The sequence below is a fragment of the Petaurus breviceps genome, unplaced genomic scaffold, assembly GCF_028583685.1.
Source record: "Petaurus breviceps papuanus isolate PSGF00001 unplaced genomic scaffold, PetGlider_PUasm1.0 90625, whole genome shotgun sequence".
Taxonomy (NCBI): Eukaryota; Metazoa; Chordata; class Mammalia; order Diprotodontia; family Petauridae; genus Petaurus; species Petaurus breviceps.
The window spans coordinates 1,155,741-1,178,043 of NW_027187289.1; the positions used below are offsets into that span (position 1 = coordinate 1,155,741).

A 22,303-nucleotide genomic window follows, 5' to 3' on the forward strand; every position below is an offset into this window, starting at 1 on the left:
GTAACTGGGACCTTGGTCTTTTTCTGACATTTCTCCAAGAGGAGGATTGGGCTAGCTGCTAGAATGACATCTCTCTGCCCTCTCAAATATGATCTCAAAATGATGTAGGAGCATGATAGATTCCAACAAATGTCATTTCCCCAGTTACTTTTAAGGGAGAGGATAGCCTTTCCTTACACTGACACCCCTAAACCCTTCTTAGAAAGATTAAAGAACTTGCTCTCCTTCAGACAAATAGTAACTGAATCAGAATTTGAAGTCAGGTACTCTAACTCCCTTTTGTTTCTAACCTCCCATTGTTCCTTCCACCAAATTAAGATCCCTCTCTAAGAGATGTGAATTGGAGTCTTTCAAATTCCAACTTGGATCTTTAACATTCCCTTTCTTTTCCCTAAACTCCCTTCCAGCTAAAAAAAAAAAAACCTGTGTAAATATTATTTGCCACCAGATGGGGATATAGTGAAACTTTCCACTCACTGGCCACTTTTGCTGTCAAAAGAAACCGAAAGCAAAAATTGGTCAAGTTTTCCTTTCCTTTCTGAAGTAGCAGATCTGGCTATTTTCAGGAAGCTACAGGTCGGAGAAGTATCACCATGGTCTAAAAGGTCAGTTTTGTAAAATAATGGTTCGTTGATTTTGTTCAAGAGAGTAACCAAGATAAATTGATGTCAAGGGAAGGATCTGGGGATTCTTAGCTAAGAGAGTCAAAGGGGGATACAATAGCTGGTTTTAAAGAATTAAACTGCTTATCTTGACCTCAGATGGCAGAATGAGGAGTATCGGACAGAAATTGCAACAATTTAGGCTTAATGTGAAGAAAAACTCTGTAACAATTAGAATTTCAAAAAAGGGATTGAGCTGTCTTGGGGGGTAATGAGTTCTTTATCATGGGAGGTTCTCAGGGAAAGTTGGATGACCACTTGGGGTCCTCCGTAGAGGGGAGTCCTGTCCTAGTGACAGTTGAGAGTTTGAAAGTAACAGGATGAAGGCATATACAAAAGAAGGGAAAGCCAGTTATGGAAAGGGAACCCAAAGATAAGGTGCCTTCAGGAAAAATATAGTTTTCAGTGAAGACCAGAAGGTAGAAAGAATATAAAAGGACAAGATCTAGGATGACAGGGAATTTCTTAACAACAGAGGAGGGTTCAAGAGGGAAGCATAGAAGATAGGGAAAGGATGGGCAGTGTAAGGTCTGCATTTACTGACTGGTGAGGAAGTACTTCCTCTATTCTGGCAGAACAGCTGCTGGTTAGCTAGTCTACAACTCCCAAGCTGTCATGCCCAGGGTCTTAGACCTCATACCCTTCCCCTTGTTACAGGCACTGTGCTAAGCACTAGGGATATAAAGAAGGAAGAAATGGTCCCTGACTTCAAGGAGCTTAGGGGGGGGAAAGCAGTTCTCATCAAAATAAGGCTGGCCTTCGTGCATGGTGATATTATAACCAAAATATTTTCCCCTATGCTCCCTGAATCTGATCATTCCACTCTTAATATTGTCTAATGCTCCTCCCTTCCTTCTACTTCACAGGCAGTGGGACATTATAATAATCCAACCTTAATGATTTTTTTATTTAATTATATTAAGTTCACCCATCTTATCTCTTGAATAGAGAAGGACATGAAACTCAAGCGAGCCTGCCTTTCTTTCTTCTGTCTCTTAAATCTTGGCAGTAATCCTATCCAAAATTAGTAATAGTCTCATTGTGATTAGATTAAAATATTCAATATATGCACTCATGTTTTAATTTTAATTTATTATAGCCTAGTGTTCCTGAGCCTTTACTACTGACTAGATGTTCACACCAGCTTGTATACACACACTATAAATTCTGACTACAATAACTGATTTTGCCAATAACAAGCAGAATTACCCATACCTGCAAGATGATGAGTTCTATATCTCCCCTCCATATTCCTTCCTTTCCCATAACAATCTAGCTTTTGCAACCACTGGGCTCTCTTTTCATGCTTAACTTTGCATTCTTATGGAGTCACTTCGCTATGATGAAATTAAAATAGCTCATGTTTCTATGGCACTTTTATGATCAACAAAGCATTTTCCTCACAAAAATCTTGTGAAGTAAGTAGCCCTCCCATTTTATAGTGGAGCAAACTGAGATTCAGAGAGGTTGGTTGACTTGCTCAAGGTCACACAACTAGCAGCCATCAGAGTTTGAACTCAAACCCATATCCAGCACCATTTCCATTGCATAACATATATAACACAGCAACCCCTACACTGCGCTGCCAGTTCATACCTCCACCTTCACCCATCTCGTTTCAACACATGGGCTGGAGAATGAGCCTGGATCAAATACTTTTGAAATAGTTATATTCTCTTCTATGCTATAGTAGGGCTGTAGTGGAGTCCATCATAGTATTGGTTCTACAGTTAGAACACATTATTGGTTAAATAAGCTTTTGTGGGCAAGGCTTGGAACCTAACCACCATATATAATATTAGTTCTGTGAGAAAATGTCTTACAAGTTCCAAACAGAAATTTTAGAAGTAAATTTTTAGGGGTGGCTAGGTGGTGCAGTGAATAGAGCACTAGCCCTGGAGTCAGGAGGCCCTGAGTTCAAATCTGGCCTCAGACCCTTAACACAAAACTAGCCACGTGACCTTGGGCAAGTCACTTAACCCCAATTCCCCTGCTTTCCCCCTCCAAAAAGCAAAAGAAAAAAAAAAAGTGAATTTTTAGATCATAATACATTCATAAAATTAGAGCAGTCTATGGAAGTAAATGATAAATACTAGTAATGAGAATACAGAGGGGGAAGGGTTAGGATATGTGATTTTGTCAGTATGGGAGCTCCCAACAGACACTTGCTCTAATGAAAAAGATCCATAATTCTATGTAACTTATAGACTTGGAGAATTGAGGTTCCATTTCTTATCCAAGTTAAACATTCTTAGTTCCTTCCAATGATCCTCCTATGACATGGACTTAAGGATCTTTACTATACTGGGTTACCCTCCTCTGGAGGGCCTCCTTTATCAATTGTGATTCCCAAACCGAAACATAATACTACAGATAAAACTCGATGAGAGTGCAAAAGGATTTTTTGTTGTTCAGTCATTTTCAGTTGTGTCTAATTCTTTGTGACCCCATTTGGGATTTTCTTGGCAAAGATACTAGAGTGGTTTGCCATTTCCTTCTCTAGTTCATTTTACAGATGAGGAAACTGAGGCAAACAGTGTTAAGTGACTTGCCCAGGGTCACATAGCTAATAAGTGTTTGAGGCTATATTTGAACTCAGGAAGCAGAGCCTTCTGATTCCAGCCCTGGTACTCAACTAATACCCTCTACCACTATACCCTCTAACTGAGATCTACAGTAGTACTATCAACTCCTTATTCCTGAAAGCTAAAGCAATCCAAAATTATATCAGGTTTTTGGACTGTCATATGATATTCATTTCTCATAGTAAGCTTGTAGTCCATCAAAACCCCCTAATTGTTTTCAAACAAGCTGCTAAGTATGCCTTTGCTATCTTATACTTGTGATATTGATTTCTTGTACCAAAGCAAATTCCATCTTATTTGATTCAGTCCCCTCAATCTAGACATTAAGCCTTTCACTGATTATTTTCAATTTATTTTCAACCATTCTTTCTTATTATATATATTTATTATATATGTAAATATGTATATTTTGTATATATGTATATTATACACGTTACATGTATATGTGTTATAGAATACATATAATATAATATATTTATTATATATTCTTATATTTTATATATAACATTAAATATAGTATATATTTATTATATTATCATATAATATATAGTTATTATTTCTTATAGAATTTAGAAATAAACAAGAAATTTCCATGGCAAAGACATTAATGGGTTTTTTTTTTATAACTTCATTTTGGAACTTTAAATGGATTAGAAATAGCTGAAAAGACAGATTAAAAAGTTTTAAAGTTTAAAGTTAAATCTGTTGTCTTAAAAAAACTATTTTTTAAAAAGTATTGGTTTTAGAATTTTAAAAAATCTTGGAGATCAACTAGTCTAACCTCCTCATTTTATAGATGAGGAAATGAAGGCCTTAAGAAGTGAGGCCTAGGTGACACAGTAGATAAGAGTACTGAAATTGTAGTCAGGAAGACTCATCTTTCTAAGTTCAAATCTGGCCTCTGACACTTACCAGCTGTGTGACCCTAGGCAAGTCACTTAACCCTGTTTTCCTTAGTTTCATCATCTCTAAAATAAAACTGAAGAAGGAAAGGGAATGGTAAATCATTCCAGTATCTTTGGCAAGAAAACTCCAAATGGAGTCTCAAAGAGTCAGTCACAAGGAATCAGATGTGCAAAGTTGGACACAACTGAAATAATTGCAAAAGAGAAGTAAAAGGACATACTTAAGGTCCCACAGGTATTAAGAAGTATCAACATTTAGAAATCTTTCTTTGGACTTAAACTTCAAACTAAAAAAACTCACATTCATGTGATTTCTCAGCCTCATAAAATGCCTCTTAATAGTGAAAATGTAAATGCTAGGGGAAAAAATCTTTAAAATCTTGCTAAAAAGGAAAGGATATATTTAGTGAAACATAATGCATTTGACACTGTGTCTTCTTTTTGCCTTATTTTTTTTTTCACTATGGTTTTAGGTTAAAAGATGCCTCTGCAGTTAAAGAAAGAAATATCTGAAGAGGAGTTCTATGGACATTTTTGCAATATAAAAACACCCCACCAAACTTTGCTCTGCTTTAGTCTAAAAGAAGATGATAAAACGCTTTGGAAATTATGGGGCCATGCTTACAATAACCCAGGCCAATGCCATGCTGAAACCCTAGTTTTAAGGGAAATTAAAGACTATCTAGTGGCAAATAATCCTAATGCTACCAAGTACAGCATTACCTGGTTTCTTTCCTATAGCCCCTGCCACTGCTGCTGTGATGAAATAACCGATTTTTTAATGACATTTCAAACCAAAATTGAATTTAACATCAAAGTATCAAGGCCATATTATTTCGATAATGATGACATTCAGAAAGGTTTAAAAATGCTCAAAAGACTGGGTGTTCTGATCGAGATAATGGAATGCTGTGACTATGAAGAATGTTTGTACCTATTTGTGGATCCTTGCACCAAGTTCAGCGCATGGCCAGATTTAGAAGTGCAAAGTATAGCAAATAAAAGGATACTTCATCATTTACTGGCCCAGGTATATTCCGTATTAACCATAGTAACCATAACCTTGTGTCTACTTCATATGAACATAAAAGATATCAGAGAAAACAACTCCAACAAATAAGTAACTACCATATACAGAGAACTATGCTAGGTACCTGGGGAGAAATAAAGGTTAAACAAACAAAAAAGCATCTCTGACCTCCTAGGGCTCACAATCTAGTAAAAAAAAAAAAAAAAGATTTGATATATATACAATGTCCCCAAACCTGTGATTTCATCAGAATGAGGAACTTCCAGTGTGGAAACTGACTCTATCAGTTTAGATCAGTTATTTGTAATCTTGAGCTTTCTGGGACCGTGATCACACATCTAGAATGTGTGAGAGGCAGAGTTGATCTCATTATTTTTTTATTCCAAGACCAGTCTTCTATCCATTATGCCATATTGCTTGTCATGTATAGATTACCCTGACACAGAAGAATATATGAACAATCTTTAGAGAGATGCAAGGCAAATGCTGAGGCGGGTCAAGGGATAGGAGGAAATTGTTATTGACTGGGGCAGCAGGAGATAGGGGATCAAGGAAGCCTGCATGGAGATGACATCTGGAAGTTGAAGGTCCTTGCTTGTGTCTCCCAACTTCCGAATGCCAATTCAGTGTTGAGGCACCCAAAACAATATACCATCTCAATTTTCTCCTTTTGGGCTGTCCATAGACACCTAGATCATAGAGAATTGTGATGGCCTAAAAGTATATGAGAGATAGATGGTGTTCTGCAGGTCCTGAATATGAAGATTCTTTTCACATATCCATCCACTGCCCCTAATCATGACATCAAAAAATAATGCTTTCAAATTTTATAAATGACAATGAGCTGGCTAATATCAATTGCCAAGGTCCTTGGTAGGTGAGATTAGAATTCAAAATGACAGCAAAAAGCTGTATGTGGTCAAAGTCAAATGACTGACTAGATAAGGGGGAAAAAAAGCTTATGGAGTTGAACATACCAGATTATTTGGGGGCAAGGGGGGCATGATAGCAATAAAGAGAACAACAAATAAAAAGTAAAAAGCAGGCTTTGTATAAGAATAGTGAAGGAATCCTAGGCATTGGCCAAACTCATACAATGTCAGCATCTTCAGAATGAAATAGAAAACTTGAAAAAGATCACAGGGAACAACATGGAAAAACGTATGTGAACTGATGCAGAGTAAAATAATCAAAATCAGAAGAATAGCTCATACAAGAGCATCAATATTATGAAACTGAACAGTTTTGAGGATTTTCATAAACTGATAAAGAATGAAATGAGCAGAACCAAGAAAACAATTTGCATAATAATAATTCAATTTAAAAAACATTGAAAGCTGTAAGGACAATGATTAATGCAATGACCATGACCATTGATGACCCCAGAGAATCAAAGATGAAACATACTATTATAGAAATTGATGGGTTTAGCATACAGAATAAGATATATGCACACACACGTGTATTTATACACAAATACATATATTCATATATATTATTCACAGCCATTGAGGGAATATATGTTTTGCTTGACTATACATTTGCTGCAAGAAAATTTTTTCCTTCTCTTTTTTTTCCCATTGGGATAAGGGATCAGGGTGGGAGAAAAGAGAAAATAGATTTCTGTTCATTTTTTTTAATAGAGAAATGAGGGGGATGCTACAGATGTGAAATGTTGTGTGCGCTTTTAGATAAGGTCACAGCATTATTAGTTTTACTTAACTCTTTTTTACAAGAAACTCTCATGAAATAAGAGTAATCTGTAAATGTATGTAATATAAAAACAAAACACATGAATAAAACTTTTTTTGAAAAAAGGAAACTAATACTTATGGAAAAATATTAACAGGCTTAGAATCATTTAGATCAGAAAAGAGAAGGCTTAAAGTAAAGTTAATGACAGGATTTTTATAAAGATGATAGTGATTAGCTATTCTTTTCTCTTTCAATTGGTATGTTTTTAATTATGTATATTTTCTTAAAAATATTTAATTTGTTCTTTCCAGGAGGACAACAGATTAGATAACCATTTGTTTCCAACTGATGATTCTTCTCCAGGTAAGGTCAACAAATTAAGAATCCATAATGTGTAGAGGAGTGGATTTTAAAAAGGAAATGTTCCCTAACCACAATGAGAAGCTAAAATTCACTCAAGCTTAAGTGGAATTCCTTCCAGACATGTATCTGACATATGCCTTGTTATATATCTCCTAAGATACATATCCTGTGTACTTGAAGCTATATATGTAGCAGTGTAAATTCCTAGAGGACGATAACTTAACTAGCAAAATTGGCATTATGTGTAAGGATGATAGTTTTAAAAACATTGTTTAGTAAATATTTCTGATAACCATATGAGCAGTGACATCTCTTAACTATAGCATCATTTATAGATTTGTAATTAATATGAATAAGCCCATCCATCCCTGAAGAGTTTTAAAAGTACAACAAGCCAAAGATTAGAATTATTTACACAAAATTTCTTCTAGAATTTAGAAAAGATAAGAAAGAAAGCTTAGGCATTACAGTGACAATGGCTAATGATATAGTGAGGTGATTCTTTCTTTACTTAAGGATCATACCAAAAGAAAGTGATAACATTTGTTTAGATATTTAAATGAATCAGTGATTTCATCCAGTCCTCATTCCCTCCAATGGTGAAGCTGTAACTTTTCCATGCCTTCTCATTTTATGTAATTGTAGTCCATATTATTCTGCAATACTCCCTAGAGCAAATATTTTAATAAGTGTGTGTGTGAGAGAGAGACAGACAGACAGACAGAGACAGAGAGCACAGTCTGGTGAAGCCTATGGAATCCTCAAACAATGTTTTTAAATGCATTAACTAGAATATGAAGGACGACAAAGGAAATCAACTACATTAAAATTAAAACCAAGGTCATAGACCTCAGGTTATGAAGCCCTGCCCTAAAGGATTCCCCTCATAAACTGGATGACTTTCTCTTAATCTTTTCACACTTTAAGCATGTCAATGTAGTGGCTGTCTACTACCTTCCATTCTCATTATGTTATCTCCTTTCCAAGTGATATCTTCTAAGTCACTTCACAATATTACCCATTTTTATAGTACTTTGATCTTCACAAAACACTTTACATACAATATTTCTTGATCTCATTTACACTTCTTCCACTCAATTCATTGTTAGTAATTGGCTGTTGCCTACTTACACTCTTCCTGGCTTTCAATTTCCCTTGAGTACACAGACAATTTTGATGTTTTCAAGATCATAGTGCTCGCTGATTCACAGCCATATAGCCCCACTAGAGGACTTTAAAGTTCAGAGGTAACAGAAGTACTAAGTGCTCTACTGAGGTATGAAATAATTAAGAAGACTCAAATTAAATACTAATGATATGTTTAAACTAAAATCTTAACCCTGTTTGCTAAAACCATGAGGGAAGAAGTAGAATATTACTTAGATTCTTTTAACACTTGCATTATTAAGACAAATCATTTATTTTAAATAGGTCATGACTTTACTAAATCATTAGCACCACAAATAAAAGATAAAATATTTGGATTCCCACAAGCATACTGAAATACATACATTTTGCATTTCATAGAAGGAACCCAAGTCCTGCCGACACATTCTTGTAGTAAGATATGTAACCAAGGAATAAGATCTCATTTCAGCTAACATGATCGTTATCTTTCACAATAGTGGTGTAAGTGGAATCACAAACCATAAAATTTCCTAATTGTTCTCCCCACTAGGGACATTAGCTACTATTAAGACAAGAAGGCAGCAAGAAAAGAAGAGAGGAAAGGAGGGAGAGGGAGGAAGGAAAGAAGGAAGGAAGAGAAGGAGAGAGGGAGGAAAGAAGGAAGGAAGGAATGGAGGGATTGAGGAGAGAAGAATCAAGCATTTATTGGGCACTTACTATGTGCCAGGAACTGTATTAAGCACTTTCCAAATATTATCTCATTAGGTCATCGCAACAACCCTCCAAGATAGGTGCTTTTCTTATCCTAATTTATTTGGGTTGCAGTTGGATTCAAAGATAGATAAGCTTTCTAAACATCACACTTGTAATATTGCTATTCTTGGAAATTCATGCCTTGAAATTGAGTGATAAGTGATACTACAGCATTAAAAGCCCTTTTGGTGTTTGGGTAACAGAGCTCCCTTAGACTGAGTTCAAAGTCTAATTTATAAAGCATGAATTTTCCTTCTAAATAGAAAAGGGTTGGGTGGCTAGGTGGCACAGTGAATAGAGCACTGGCCCTGGAGTCAGGAAGACCTGAGTTCAAAGATGACCTCAGACACTTAACACAAAACTAGCCACGTGACCTTGGGCAAGTCACTTAACCCCAATTGCCCTACCTTCCCCCCCTCCAAAAAACAAAACAAAATAAAACAAAAAAAACAAGCAAAAAAATAAATAGAAAAGGGCTATATGATCATTCTAGCTGTGTGACCCTGGGCAAGTCATCTGACCTCTGTCTGCCTCAGTTTCCTTGTCTGTAAAATGGGGGTAATGATAATAGCACCTATCTCTCATGATAAAATGAGATAATATTTGTAAAGCACTTTGGAAACCTTGAAGCACTACACAAATACTAGCCAATAATAATAAACAGCAAAATTTTCAGGGTACCAAAGGGAATTGGAAAGATAGGTGAAAGATATGGATGGACTGCAGTCAATTACTAACAATGACTAGAGTAGAAGAAGTGTAAATACTGTCAAGAGATTGTATGTATAGAGTTTTGTGATAAGAATAATAATATTGGAGTAGTAAATGCTATAATCCTGCTACTACTGTGCACAGCTAAAGAAGGTGTGAATCTATACAAAAAAAAGATGCAAAGTTAACAATGTTCTCTAATTGAGATTTAAAGAAAAAAAAGACCTAATACTCTTTTCCCATAAAGGAAAGGAAAACAAACTACGGTTACTTTCCTTAGGTCTAAGCCACCAACTAATTATACAGGTGTGCCCTAATACTAAGTGAATAAGACACAGAAGAGGCATTTGTCTGAGAGAATAATGATAGCAATTGTTTTGTCCTGACCTGTGATTCATTGCTATAGGAAACTATCAGTGAAGAAATTCCATCTATCGATACAGACCTACAGCCAATCTTCTATTTATAGTCTTAGAGAGATATCTGGAGGCACCCAGAGGAAATGACTTGGCCAGGTCACACAGCTAGTATATGTCAAAGATAGGACTTGTCCCCAGGTCTGTAGGCTCTGGACCTAGCTCTCTCTGCTTTACCTTACTCTAATCATGGAGAAAGGGAAGAAGTAGGAGGAATCAGCCATGAAAGAACTAATTGCAAATTTTTTAAATGGCAGCACAATGATAAGGTGATAGGGCATAATAGGAAGAATGGGGGACTTAGAGTCAGAAGACATGGATTTGAATCCCCAATCTGATAAATGCCTGTGTGGCCTTGGAAAAGTCACTTGGCATCTCTGTTCCTCAGTTCCTCATTCATAAAAATTCCTGGGTAGGACTAAATAAACTGTAAGTTTCCTCCCAGCTCTTAAGTCCATGATCCTGCAAGAAGCAACCAAAAGCAGAAGAGTAGAAACTTTGAAACACGAAGATGGACGACGATGGACTAAATCAGTTTTTTGGGAAAGCCATATAGAACCAGGCAACTGGGAGGTATTTAGCTGTAGGAAGTTTCTACTTGTGTGAGTTCTGCATGTCATCCACCTACCTTTGACTGTCTTGCTATAAACCCATAGCCACCAAGAAAGAAGCTTGTTTTCCTTCAGCCATAATAAGATCATCGGCTTCCTTTTTTCAGCAAACAGCAGAAATTTATTACAATCCAACAAACATTTATTAAGCATGCAAAACACTGCTAGGCATTGTGGAACTGAAAATTGTCCAACCCATAAAAAATAAAACCAAAGCAGAGCTCTGAGGCAATGCCACTTTATTAAAGGGTCCATGGACCCCTCTAATGAAGTGGACTTCAGATCTTCCTCATGATCTGAGATGACCCTGGTTCCCAGGACCTTGTTTTTAGAGGGTTTGATACCCAAATATGCAAAAGAGGCATGGTAAAATATAAAATCTCATTGGTTGATAGACTTTAATCTTAAGGGCCAAAAAATAAGATGGGTATGGCAAGAGTTACTGGAGATGACCCATGCTGGATTTGGACATTTGAGTAAAACAGGATGGAGATATCTTTGAAAGCATTCTTGTGGTTGTACAAGCGAGCTCCATAATTGGTAAACAAGTAGTGAACATTACATTAAACTTTGAGGCCTACTATGAGAACCTATCTTATCCAATTATTCCTATGATTTATGTAAAATATCAAACTGATTACTATTGATTGGAAGACAGTAAAGGTCCAAATGAATCATTCCTTACACACCAAAGATCCTGAGACAAAATGAAAGGCTGCCCCTGCCTTCCTAGAGCTTACAATTAAGCTCCACAGTATCCTTAGACAAATCGTGTATTATTTTAACTGAAAAGTACTTTGCATTAATGGGACTTTAAGCATCAATTTCCCAAAGGTGTGCTCTCTGGGAAACATTATAGAAGGTTGTTCTACCAGCTACAGGAAATTTGAAGCTCACATTTGTACAAATATGAGCTGGTTGTTAAATACAATCTCTATCCTTTCCCCTCCATTATGAAGGCAAAGTGGACAGAACTCCCAGCCTCTGCCCTCTTCCAAGCACTACTCTCACGTCTTTTGTGTTGTGGCCTCATCTCTCTCTTAAAGTTTCTTTTTTTTGTCCATTTTCATTTGATTTCGAGTGTATAAAAATGATGAAAAAGAAGGAAACTCATGTAGTGATTTTCCCTAACCTCCCTACACCCCTATAAGAAATGACCTCATCTATGTTTGCTATTATTAGGGTTTGTTTTTTTTTTATTTGTGTCCCTAAAACCTAGCACAGTGCCTAGAAAAGAGTGGCTATTTAATAAACGCTTATTAATTAGTTGGTTGCTTAATTGGTTGTTGAAAAAATTTAAGCAATTATTGTCATTCAATCATTTCTGACTCTTTATGACCCCACTTGGGGTTTTCCTGGCAAAAATATTGGAGTGGTTTTTTTCTCCTTCTTTAGTTCATTTTAAAGATGAGGAAACCAAGGCAAACAGGGTTAAGTGACTTCCTCAGGGGCACACAGGACTAAGTGTCTGAGGCCAGATTTGAATTCAGGAAGAGAATTCTTCCTGACTCCAGGCCTATCTACTCTACTACCTAACTTCCCTAAGCAATTATTCCTAGGTTTAAATTATGAGGTAATCCTTAATCCTTGGAATAAATCCTGTTATATTGTTTTAAAATTAATTTTCTATCAGCAGAAGGCTAATTAAAATAGGAACTGATTGTGAGTTAGCTACACAATTTTGATGCAGTGCCCTAAAATCCCCTGTTGCAGAGTATATTTCAATGATGATTCAGTTTTCAAAATAAAGCATCATTCCATTATTCTAATATCTCACTGAGATGACATTAATTCAAAATTTATAACAACTTTTATGGGCTGAGCTTAAGGTTACCTTTATTCCATGGGGAAAGATGGGACTTGGTAAAGTATTGAAATTGAAGTGAAATGTTTAACTTATTATAATGGGGGAGAACCCTGCTCTTAAAACTTTGTGTGCAATTGGCTACAACCATAATGAACGAATTACTAAATATCTCAAGAAGGTTCAGCAGGTCCCTAGGCCACATTGCTAGTCCTCATCCTGAATTATTAGATATACTTGAAAGTAAAACTTCTTTTTTTATTGTCTTATTTTTTAATTTTTTATTTATGGAAGAAAACAAACATTTCCATAACATAGTACAATTTTGAAAAAGAACACAACATGAAACTTCAAATCTACCTACAAATGACATAATAAAGAAGATTCTATCTGCATTCAGAGAAAAAAGTGAAAAATAAAACTTCATTTTACAAATCTCTAATTCAGATTTTCATAGATCCAAAATGCTCTGAATAAGCAAGTTTTCACAGTGTGATGTGATAGAGTAATCAGTAGTACCAGGAGATTTCAATGATAAGCCATTTCTGAGCAGTCATCAAATGAAAACTAACTGTTGTCATGATTTCTTTTAACATGATAATACCTATATCTGGAAACAATTTGATAGAATTGTTTTAAAAAATGACTGGGTCTGCTCTTGGAGAGGCTCAGAGCTTAAAGCTAAATGCTGCCATTGGGGAAGGAGGGATTGAGAGAAAATTATTTTAGTTGCTTTCGAAAGCCCAGGAAGATCTGACCTGACCTACCTTTCCTTCTGGATGCCCTGAGCTATCTTTGAAATTGGGCCTGTGCTGGGACGGCTGCGTCCTCAAAAACCCAGAGCTAACCAAGCCGTCACCAAAATAGGGAGCTTTTCCATCTCCTCCTCCCTCCACTCCTAACGTACAGACAGAGCATTTTGACACATTTGAAAATGTAATATTTTGTATTTTCCAAAAGCAGAAGGACACAGGGTCCTTGACAGGACTATTTATTTAAATGTACTATTACTAAGCACCAGCTTTAAGTTAATTAAGTAAGGGAAGCTGCTGTGTTCATGCCCTATACCACCGTACAAAGGGAGATTACCCATAGATGCCTACCAGCACAGATTATTATATGTATTGTCAGAAGGGTGTCACTGTATCAGGTGTTTTTCTGCACAAATAATTTTCTTTGTCAGAAGGGAAATTTCAAAGGAAAGGGGAGAAGATGGATGGTGATGGTGAAATGACTGAAGCAGAAAGAAAAGGCACCCATAAGTGCATTTTTTAAAAATAAAGTACAGCTCCAATGGGTGTTCTGTCCTTAGGAGAATAGGCCCTACTCTCTTAGTCACAGTTAGAGGACAAATCATAGACTGCAAGCAAATTTAAAGATCATTTAATCCAACCTACTCATTTTACACACTAAGAAACTAAAGCTCTAAAAAGTCAAATGATTTGCCTGAGGTCACACTACTAATTAATGACAGAGCTAAGAATAATGCAAGTCTACATTCCCATAAGTCCCACCCAGTTTATTGTCCTTGGGTCACCAGGTCCCATAGCATATGAAGCCATCTGTCTGTCTCTCTCCATCTGTTTGTCTGGCTAGCTGTTGGCTGTTTTTCTTTTTGCAACATAGACTTTCCCAAGGGAAAGGGGAAAAAAGGAAAGGGGGAAAAAAAGATCTGGCTTCCCTTTCTACCACCTTTTAAATGTGCTTTTCCCAATTCAGTGGCTATGGTTTTGTTTTAACTTTATAACTGAAGGGGTAGAGTGGGATAATTGTCATAGTCGTATTCACAATCATTCATGTTCAAATTGTTATAAACAGTTATGTGATTATTAAGAATATCTCACAGCACCTATAAGTTACAAAATGCTTTGTCTCACAGAAGTCTTATGAATCTTGACCATCTTGACACAGCTATGAAGTGTCAGAACCAGGGTTCAATCAATCAGGAAAAATCTGTTAAATACCTACCATATGCTGTCACTGCACTAGGCACTAAAGAAACAAAGACCAAAGTACCTACCCTCAAGGTGCTCATACTCTAATGAGAGTGGAATCCAAATCTCCTGACTCCCAAGTCCAGTTTTTTTTCCCTTATGTTACTATACCAAGAGAGACCGTCTGGAGTCTTTGTTAGAGAATATAGCCTATATTAAGTATGCCTATGTGCCAGCCAGGCACTAGGGACACACAGACTAAAATGAAACAGTCCCAGGGCAGCTAGGTGGCACAGTGAATAGAGCAACGGCCCTGGAGTCAGGAGGACCTGAGTTCAAATGTGACCTCAGACACTTAACACAAAAACTAGCCGTGTGACCTTGGGCAAGTCACTTAACCCCAATTGCCCTCCAAAAAGCAAAAAAAAAAAAAATGAAACAGTCCCTGCCCTTAAGGAGTTTACATTCTCCTCCACCTACCTTACCATTTAGCCATACTGACCTCACACAGGATACCCCACATCTGACACTGTACTTTTGCACTAATCATGTCTGGTATGGTCTCCCTCATCCCCTCAGTCTCAGAGAATATCAAGCTCCCTTCAAGACTATGATAAAATGGGGCAGCTAGGTAATACAGTGAATACAGTACAGACCCTAGAGTCAGGAGAACCTGAGTTCAAATCCAGCCTGAGACAATTGACACACTTGCTAACTGTATGACCTTGGGCAAGTCACTTAACCCCAATTGCCTTGCCTTCCCCACTCCAAAAAAAAAGGACTATAATAAAATGTTTTGTTAGTCATTTCAGTCACATCCAACTCTTTATGCCCCTATTTGGGGTTTTCTTGGTAAAGATACTAGAGTGGTTTGCTATTTCCTCCTCCAACTCACTTTTATTAAGGCAAACAGGGTTAAGTGACTTGCCCAGGGTCACAAAGCTAGTAAGTGTCTGGACCAGATTTGAACTGAGGAGGATGAGTCTTCCTGACTTTAGACTCTGCACTCTCTCCATTGCACAATAAAATGCTACTTGCTACAGAAGGTCCTTCCTCCAGCTGCCCATCCTTTTCCCACTACAGTTATCTCTCACCTCCTCTGTCTGTATATTGTACATACATATTTTAAAGTACATAGTGTCTCCCCCGTTAATCTTTGAGAGCAAGGACTTTTATTTATTTTTCATCTTTTGCATTTTCTTTGTATACACAGTGCTTAGCACCAAGTTTGCCCTGTAGTAACACTTAATAAATACTTATTGATTGATTACCAAGGGAGATCACATATGAGTTTATACAAAATAAATCGCAAGAGTGAGGAAAAAGCTGTAGCTGGGAGGATGAGGAGAGATCTCTAGTGGCTGCAGGTGGCATTTGAGTTAAGCATGGAAGGAAAGCAAGGATTCTAAGAGGCAGGAAGGGTGCATTCTAGACACTGGGGACAGCCTGTGCAAAACACAAAAGGAAATAAAAGTTTTTGTGCAAGGGACAGGAAGAAGCAAGTTATGCCAGATTATAGAGTTGCATGAGGGGAAGTAATACATAATAAGCCCAGAAATCCCAGAAAGATTTTGTCAGAGCACAGGGTCACTTGTAAGGCCACCCTGTGGCATGGACTATAAACAGCATTAGGGTGAAGCTTCAGTGAGACTTCTAAGAGCAAAGAGAATAGGTGCTTTAATTTTGGCATTTAAATAACGAAAGATGATAATGATATTATCTTTGGGAAAACATCTTAAAGCAAAATCCTTAGGTAGATGTATTCTCTTCCACAGAAAAGCGCATGCCAAAAGAAGAAAAAATAGTTTGTATTCAGCCCCTTCTAATAGTAGGATGTTGTTAGGGTGTGGCTCAGAGATGGGTTTCCCCAAGAGAATGTGAGCCTTATCCTGCAATGACAATTGCTCTCACCAGCTGTTCATAGCCAGCCAACACAATGGCTTCACTGTATCTTCCAAGAAATCCAGCTGCCAAAGGCAAACAGGGTTATCCATTTGAGCTAAGGAGATGTAACCCCTCTAGTCCTGAGTGTCTGTCTCTACTTAATCATGCTTGGGCTGCAAAAAACAATGCCTTTCAGAAAGATGAAAGAGTAAACAGCTACTTTCAACCATTCTTACATTTTGATGGTATGGGTAGTAATCTTATTTTGCCAGATTTTATCATCTCTTTTTAAAAATCTTAATTATGCATACCCAGAGAATCACAACCTGCTTCAAATACAAGTCCCTAAAACAGGTAATTAGCTGGCACTTAGGAGATTAGAACTAGGATTGTATTTTATTTAAGCCTGCATAGGAGACACTGGGCAATGTTAGAACATGCAAAAAAAAGTTCCAAGTTCAAGTTAGATCTCAGTACTTTAATGAATTTGTGTTCTCATCAATGTAGCCACTCCCCTCAATGATATGCATCATAGGCCATTCAAACCCATACTTTCAGATATTTTATGTTACTTGTGAATGTCTTTCTACAAATCCTCCATAAAGGACACACCTGACACTCTTAAGGTTTTCCTCCAGTTCTTTGAACATTTCATGGGTGCCTCTAGGCATTGGAGAATTATTAAATTATTTAAAATATTTAAATATTTTGTATGAGAAGGGTTCTAAAAGATCCCATCAAGGACTTATATAACCAGAAAAAGAATCAAGCTGGGGGGCAGCTAGGTGGCACAGTGAACAGAGCACCAGCCCTGGAGTCAGGAGGACCTTGGTTCAAATCCGGCCTCAGACACTTAACACTTAACTAGCTGTGTGACCTTGGGCAAGTCACTTAACCCCAATTGGCTTGCCTTTCCCCCTCCAAAAAAAAAAAAAAGAATCAAGCTTGTCATGTAGTGAAAGTGAGAGATATGATGGACAGTTTGCACTAATCCAAGTTACTAAGTCAGTGTTTACTAACTGATTTGTTCACCCTATTTCAAATTTTCTTGAAAGCAAATGAACCTACACACACTAGTCTGGTTAAGTCCAGTGCCAAATGACTTTGGATCCAGTGACTATTACTTATCTAATGGTGTGCCTGGAGGACTTTTTCAGGGCAAAACATTCTGTTTGAAAAGAACAAAAGTTGATTTTGAAGATGCTAGATTTTTACTCAAGGTTGTACTCATCATTTTTATAATTCATTCTAGCTCACGCTGGATCAGCATGTGATTTTGAAAGTCATGTCTTTGTCAACGAGGTTCCACCAGAAGATCCTAACAAGACACCAGATAAGAAAGATGAGCTTTCAGACATAAGAACTCCACAGAAAACATTTTTTCCCCAGAGAACAAGAGAATGTGAGAAAGAAGTCAAAAGAAAACTCTTCTGAACAAGTAGAACTGCATTTTTTTGCATTTTCCCCAAAGCTCTACAAATATGTCATTTCATGTTTTACACTTTATTTGTAAACTGGTCAGTTTTACACTTTATTTGTAACTTCATTGTTTCCTCACTTGGTTAATGATTTAAATGATTTAATGATTTAGTTTGAAATTGTGGAAATCAAGGAGATCTGAACATTACAGAATTCTGTAACCCTTGATATATACTTTGCTCAAGCTTTCTCTTTCAACTTATCATACTTCAACTCCCCAGTACCCACTCTGCCTATTCTTGGAATTGCTTCTTGCATTTACTATATTGTACAGATAAGATTCCCAAGGCAGTTGGAAATTCCTCTTCCTTGCATTTGCTTTAGGCTCTGATTGAATAACTTATAACATGATTGAAAAGCATGGCATTATTTGAGAGACCTTCTTAGAGAATTTAATAATGATTGCCTGAGATTAGAATGCTCTGCAGTGCCTTGCTTAGGACTGGATAACTTTGTAATACAAGAAGGTGATTGGTTCTGAGCTGTGACTTTTGCTAACTCGTGGCACTAAAAACTATACACCTGTACTTTTGGCCATCCTCTTGTATCACTTTACCTTGGATAGCAGCTCCAGGTCTATGTCAGAGACAGGAAGGAATCTTGCAGTAGCAGCAGACTCCAGATTCAACTGTAGTATTCCTAAAAGTTATAACCACACCTTCCTGATATTTTTCCACTTCATGGAACACTGTTAGCTGCCACCCAAAGCAGACTGTGCAGATAAAACCCAGTGTTTGGTGATTCTGAGGGTTAGACATGATTATGTTGATGTAAAACATATGCTTCCTTTCAGTGACTACAATAAATATGTTTGATCAACCAAATAAATTGTGTGTTGACTATTTTTGTTTGTTTTTGACTCAAACCGAGACTTTGAGACAAAGGTCTATTGGACTGGTATAGCAGAAATAGCAAACACCTTGTTAGTTTTGTCAAGCAGATGGAGAAATTGTGTTGAGGGTATCACTTTTAAAACTTTCATGGATGGGGGTGGCTAGGTGATGCAGTGAATAGAGCACTGGCCCTGAAGTCAGGAGGACCTGAGTTCAAATCTGGCCTCAGCCACTGAACCTTGTGACCTTGGGCAAGTCACTTTACCCCAAATGCCCTGCCTTCCCCCTCCAAAAAGCAAAAACAAAAAAACAAAAAAAAAAAACTTTCATGGATGAGAATATTTTTAATTCATAATTGTTGGATTAAAATTCAAATTTTAAGTTAATGCTATATGTTTCCAGTCAAAAAGTGATCTTTTCTATTATTTCTGGAGTATGAAATTCTGTATCATTACCATCTAGTTCAGAGGTAGTTAATGTTTCTTGTGTCATGGACTCATTTCAAAGTCTGGTGAAGACTATGGATTTTTTCTCAGAAAAATGTTTCCAGAGGAGTAAAATACACAGTATTGCAAGAAACCAACTATACTGAAATACAATTATCAAAATATTTTAAAAACTAGTTCACAAACCACTCACTAACAATCTTTCAGATCACCACTGATTTTGAAGGATTCTTTCACATCATTGGGTGCTTATGTATATAGCAGCTTAGTAGAAAAATTAAGTAGTCACAGGTTGATGTTGAAGGTATTATGGAGGTAAAAGCCATCTTCTACCTTAGAAAAGGGTTTCCTTCTACCTATAGAAACATCTTAGAAAAAAAACTCCTTTTCTGATATAACATATTTTAGGACAAACTTTTTCAAAGCTGTTTCCAAGATTTTAAGCCCCCCTCTAAAACATTTATTTGTGGGGATTAAATGTCCAAGGTTGTGCAAAGCAGGCAGAGCTCTGAGCCAATGGCATTTTATTAAAGGGTCCATGGTCCCCTCTAATGAAGTAGACCACAGATCTTCCTCACAGTCTGAGATGCCCCCTTCTTCCTTAACCTTGTTTTTATAGGGTTTGATATGCAAAAGAGGTGTGGAAAAATACAGGATATCATTGGTTGACAGACCTTGCTCTTAAGGGCCAAAAATGACATATGGGGGAGGGGGGGGTTCACAGGTCAGATGAAGGAAGTATGGAGCACCTCCACTGATTAAGTCGTCATAAGATGGTCACCTTTTCATGCTAGACAAGAGAGGATGGTCCAAAGGTACAAAAATAAATTGGGGGACTTTCCAAAGCATCAAGAGATCCCACTTATGCTGGGTTTGGACATGAAATTTGAGTAAAACAAGATGGAAATATCTTTGTCAGCATTCTTGTGGTTGTGCAAGTGAGTCTCATAACTTGTTAAACAAGTAGTGAAAGTTACATTAAAGTTTGATGCCCACTATAAGCACCTATCTACTCCTATATGATTTATGTAGAATATTAAACTGATTGCAATAAAGTAGGAGTCCAACAGAAATATTTCTCACATTACCTAACTCAGAGTTGTGTAATTAATTTAAAGAGGTAATGTTAAAAGGTCTGGAGACATATGTAATGCTATGTATCATATACATATATGATATATCATGACATATCACAGCCATAGATCCATGAAATGCTTTATCAGAAAAATTAGTTGAAATCAGGGGTGTGGTGGAGCCAATTTTAATCAGTTTTCCAGGTTACTGCTAAATTTTCAAGGTGAGCATTTATACTTCAGAACTCAGCAATCCCTCCAAATCAGGGCTAGATTTTTTTGTTGTTGTTCAGTCATGTCTAACTCTTTGTGGTTTTCTTAGCAAATTTACTGTTGTGGTTTTCCATTTCCTAGCTCATTTTACAGACAAAGAAACTAAGGTAAACAGGGTTAAGTGACTGTCCAGGATTACACAACTAGTAAGTATCTGAGGCCGGATGTGAACTTAGGCCCTAACTAAACTCTATTGGCTCCCCTTAGCTGATCTAGGGCTTGATCTAGGGTTTTGTTAATTGTCTGAACTTTTAAAAGTCTTAATAAAGCAGATTAAACTTAGAAGTGTGTGTTCAAATACTCCTTTTCCTCTAGTCCCAACACACACAAACACACTCCAGTTATTAAATGTTTACCAGCACACTCTTGTGTTGTACTATAAATATTTCTTGATCTAAGCAAGAGTATAGGATGAAGTCATCATTGGCCTGGAACCCTGGCAACCATAGGCTAGTGATAATAATAGCAATGGGCATTTATATAGCACTTTAAAGTTTGTTGTTCAGTTGTGTCTAACTTTAGACAACCCAGTGTGGGTTTTTCGTGGGCAAAGATACTGGAGTGGTTTGTCATTCTCTTCTCTAGCTCATTTTACAGATGAGGAAACTGAAGTTAAAAGGACTGACTTGCCCAGGGTCACACAGCTAGTGAGTGTCTAAGGTCAGATTTGAACTCTGGAAGATGAGACTTCCTGACTCCAGGCCCCTCACTCTATCCACTGCACCACCTAGCTGCTCCACTTAAATTTTTGCAAAGTGCTTTGTATTTATCATCTCATTCTGGCCCCACAACACTCCTGGTTGAAGTTTCTTTAGAGAATCTGTGAGTAGCACCCAAATGGAGAGTTCCATTTGGGCAACACTTGCTCTTTCCTTCATACAGCCCCAAATCACTTAAATCCAATTCACTTGCAAGTCAAGACATCACCTTCCTGATGTCACTGGTCCTCTTCAAGAATGAAGGAAAAACAATGACAATAATAATTCTGGCTCCTCATGGTATAGATGAGGAAACTTAAACCTTAAGATGTTTACTAACTTATCTAAAGTTGGGCAGCTAGAAGGTATCAAAGTTGGAGTTCAAATCCTGTGTTCTCCATATCTAAGGCTATTTATTTATATTTATATATGAATATAAATATATATGAATTTATTTATGGAGAAGTAGCAGCTGGAATGCATTTTAGATTTTTCTCTAGTCCAGCCTCTGTATTTCATAGATGAGGAAATAAGTCCAAGAGAAGTTAAATGACTTGCCCAAAGTCATACTCGTAATATGGAAGAAATAATTGCAAGTGACATTTACCTAGTGTTTTAATGATCATAAAGCATTTTGCTCTTAACCTTCACAACAACTGTGCAAATTATGTATTACAGACACCTCCCCTTTTTTTCAGAGGACCATAGATAAAGAGCTACAAGAGACCTCAATACCAATGAGTCCAACCTCCTCATTTTGCAGATGGGGAAACTAAGGCTAAGAGAACATAAGTGATTTGCCCAGGATGATGTAACTAAGGCGTCAAAGTGAAATGAGTGCTGGGACTGTTTCAAATCTGCTTGTTCCTTTCCTAACAAATAAGGATCTGAGGTGGAATTCAAACTCAGATCTTTCTGCCTCTGAGGCCAGTACACAAAACGGCTGTAGCTGTCACAGTTTATATCTGGACAAGGCTTTCATAGGCACTTTCCTGGAAATGAACTGGTGACAATAGAATA

General features: G+C 37.1%; 1 protein-coding gene across 1 annotated transcript; it reads left to right on the forward strand.

Annotated features, from left to right (window-relative positions):
• Positions 1-457: 457 nt before the first annotated feature.
• On the forward strand, positions 458-18,788 carry LOC138143012 (single-stranded DNA cytosine deaminase-like). Its single transcript, XM_069064149.1, has 4 exons — positions 458-605; positions 4,626-5,182; positions 7,189-7,240; positions 17,734-18,788. Exons 2-4 carry the CDS (start codon positions 4,634-4,636, stop codon positions 17,913-17,915), a joined length of 783 nt encoding a protein of 260 aa, XP_068920250.1. The 5' UTR covers positions 458-605; positions 4,626-4,633; the 3' UTR covers positions 17,916-18,788.
• Positions 18,789-22,303: the final 3,515 nt, after the last annotated feature.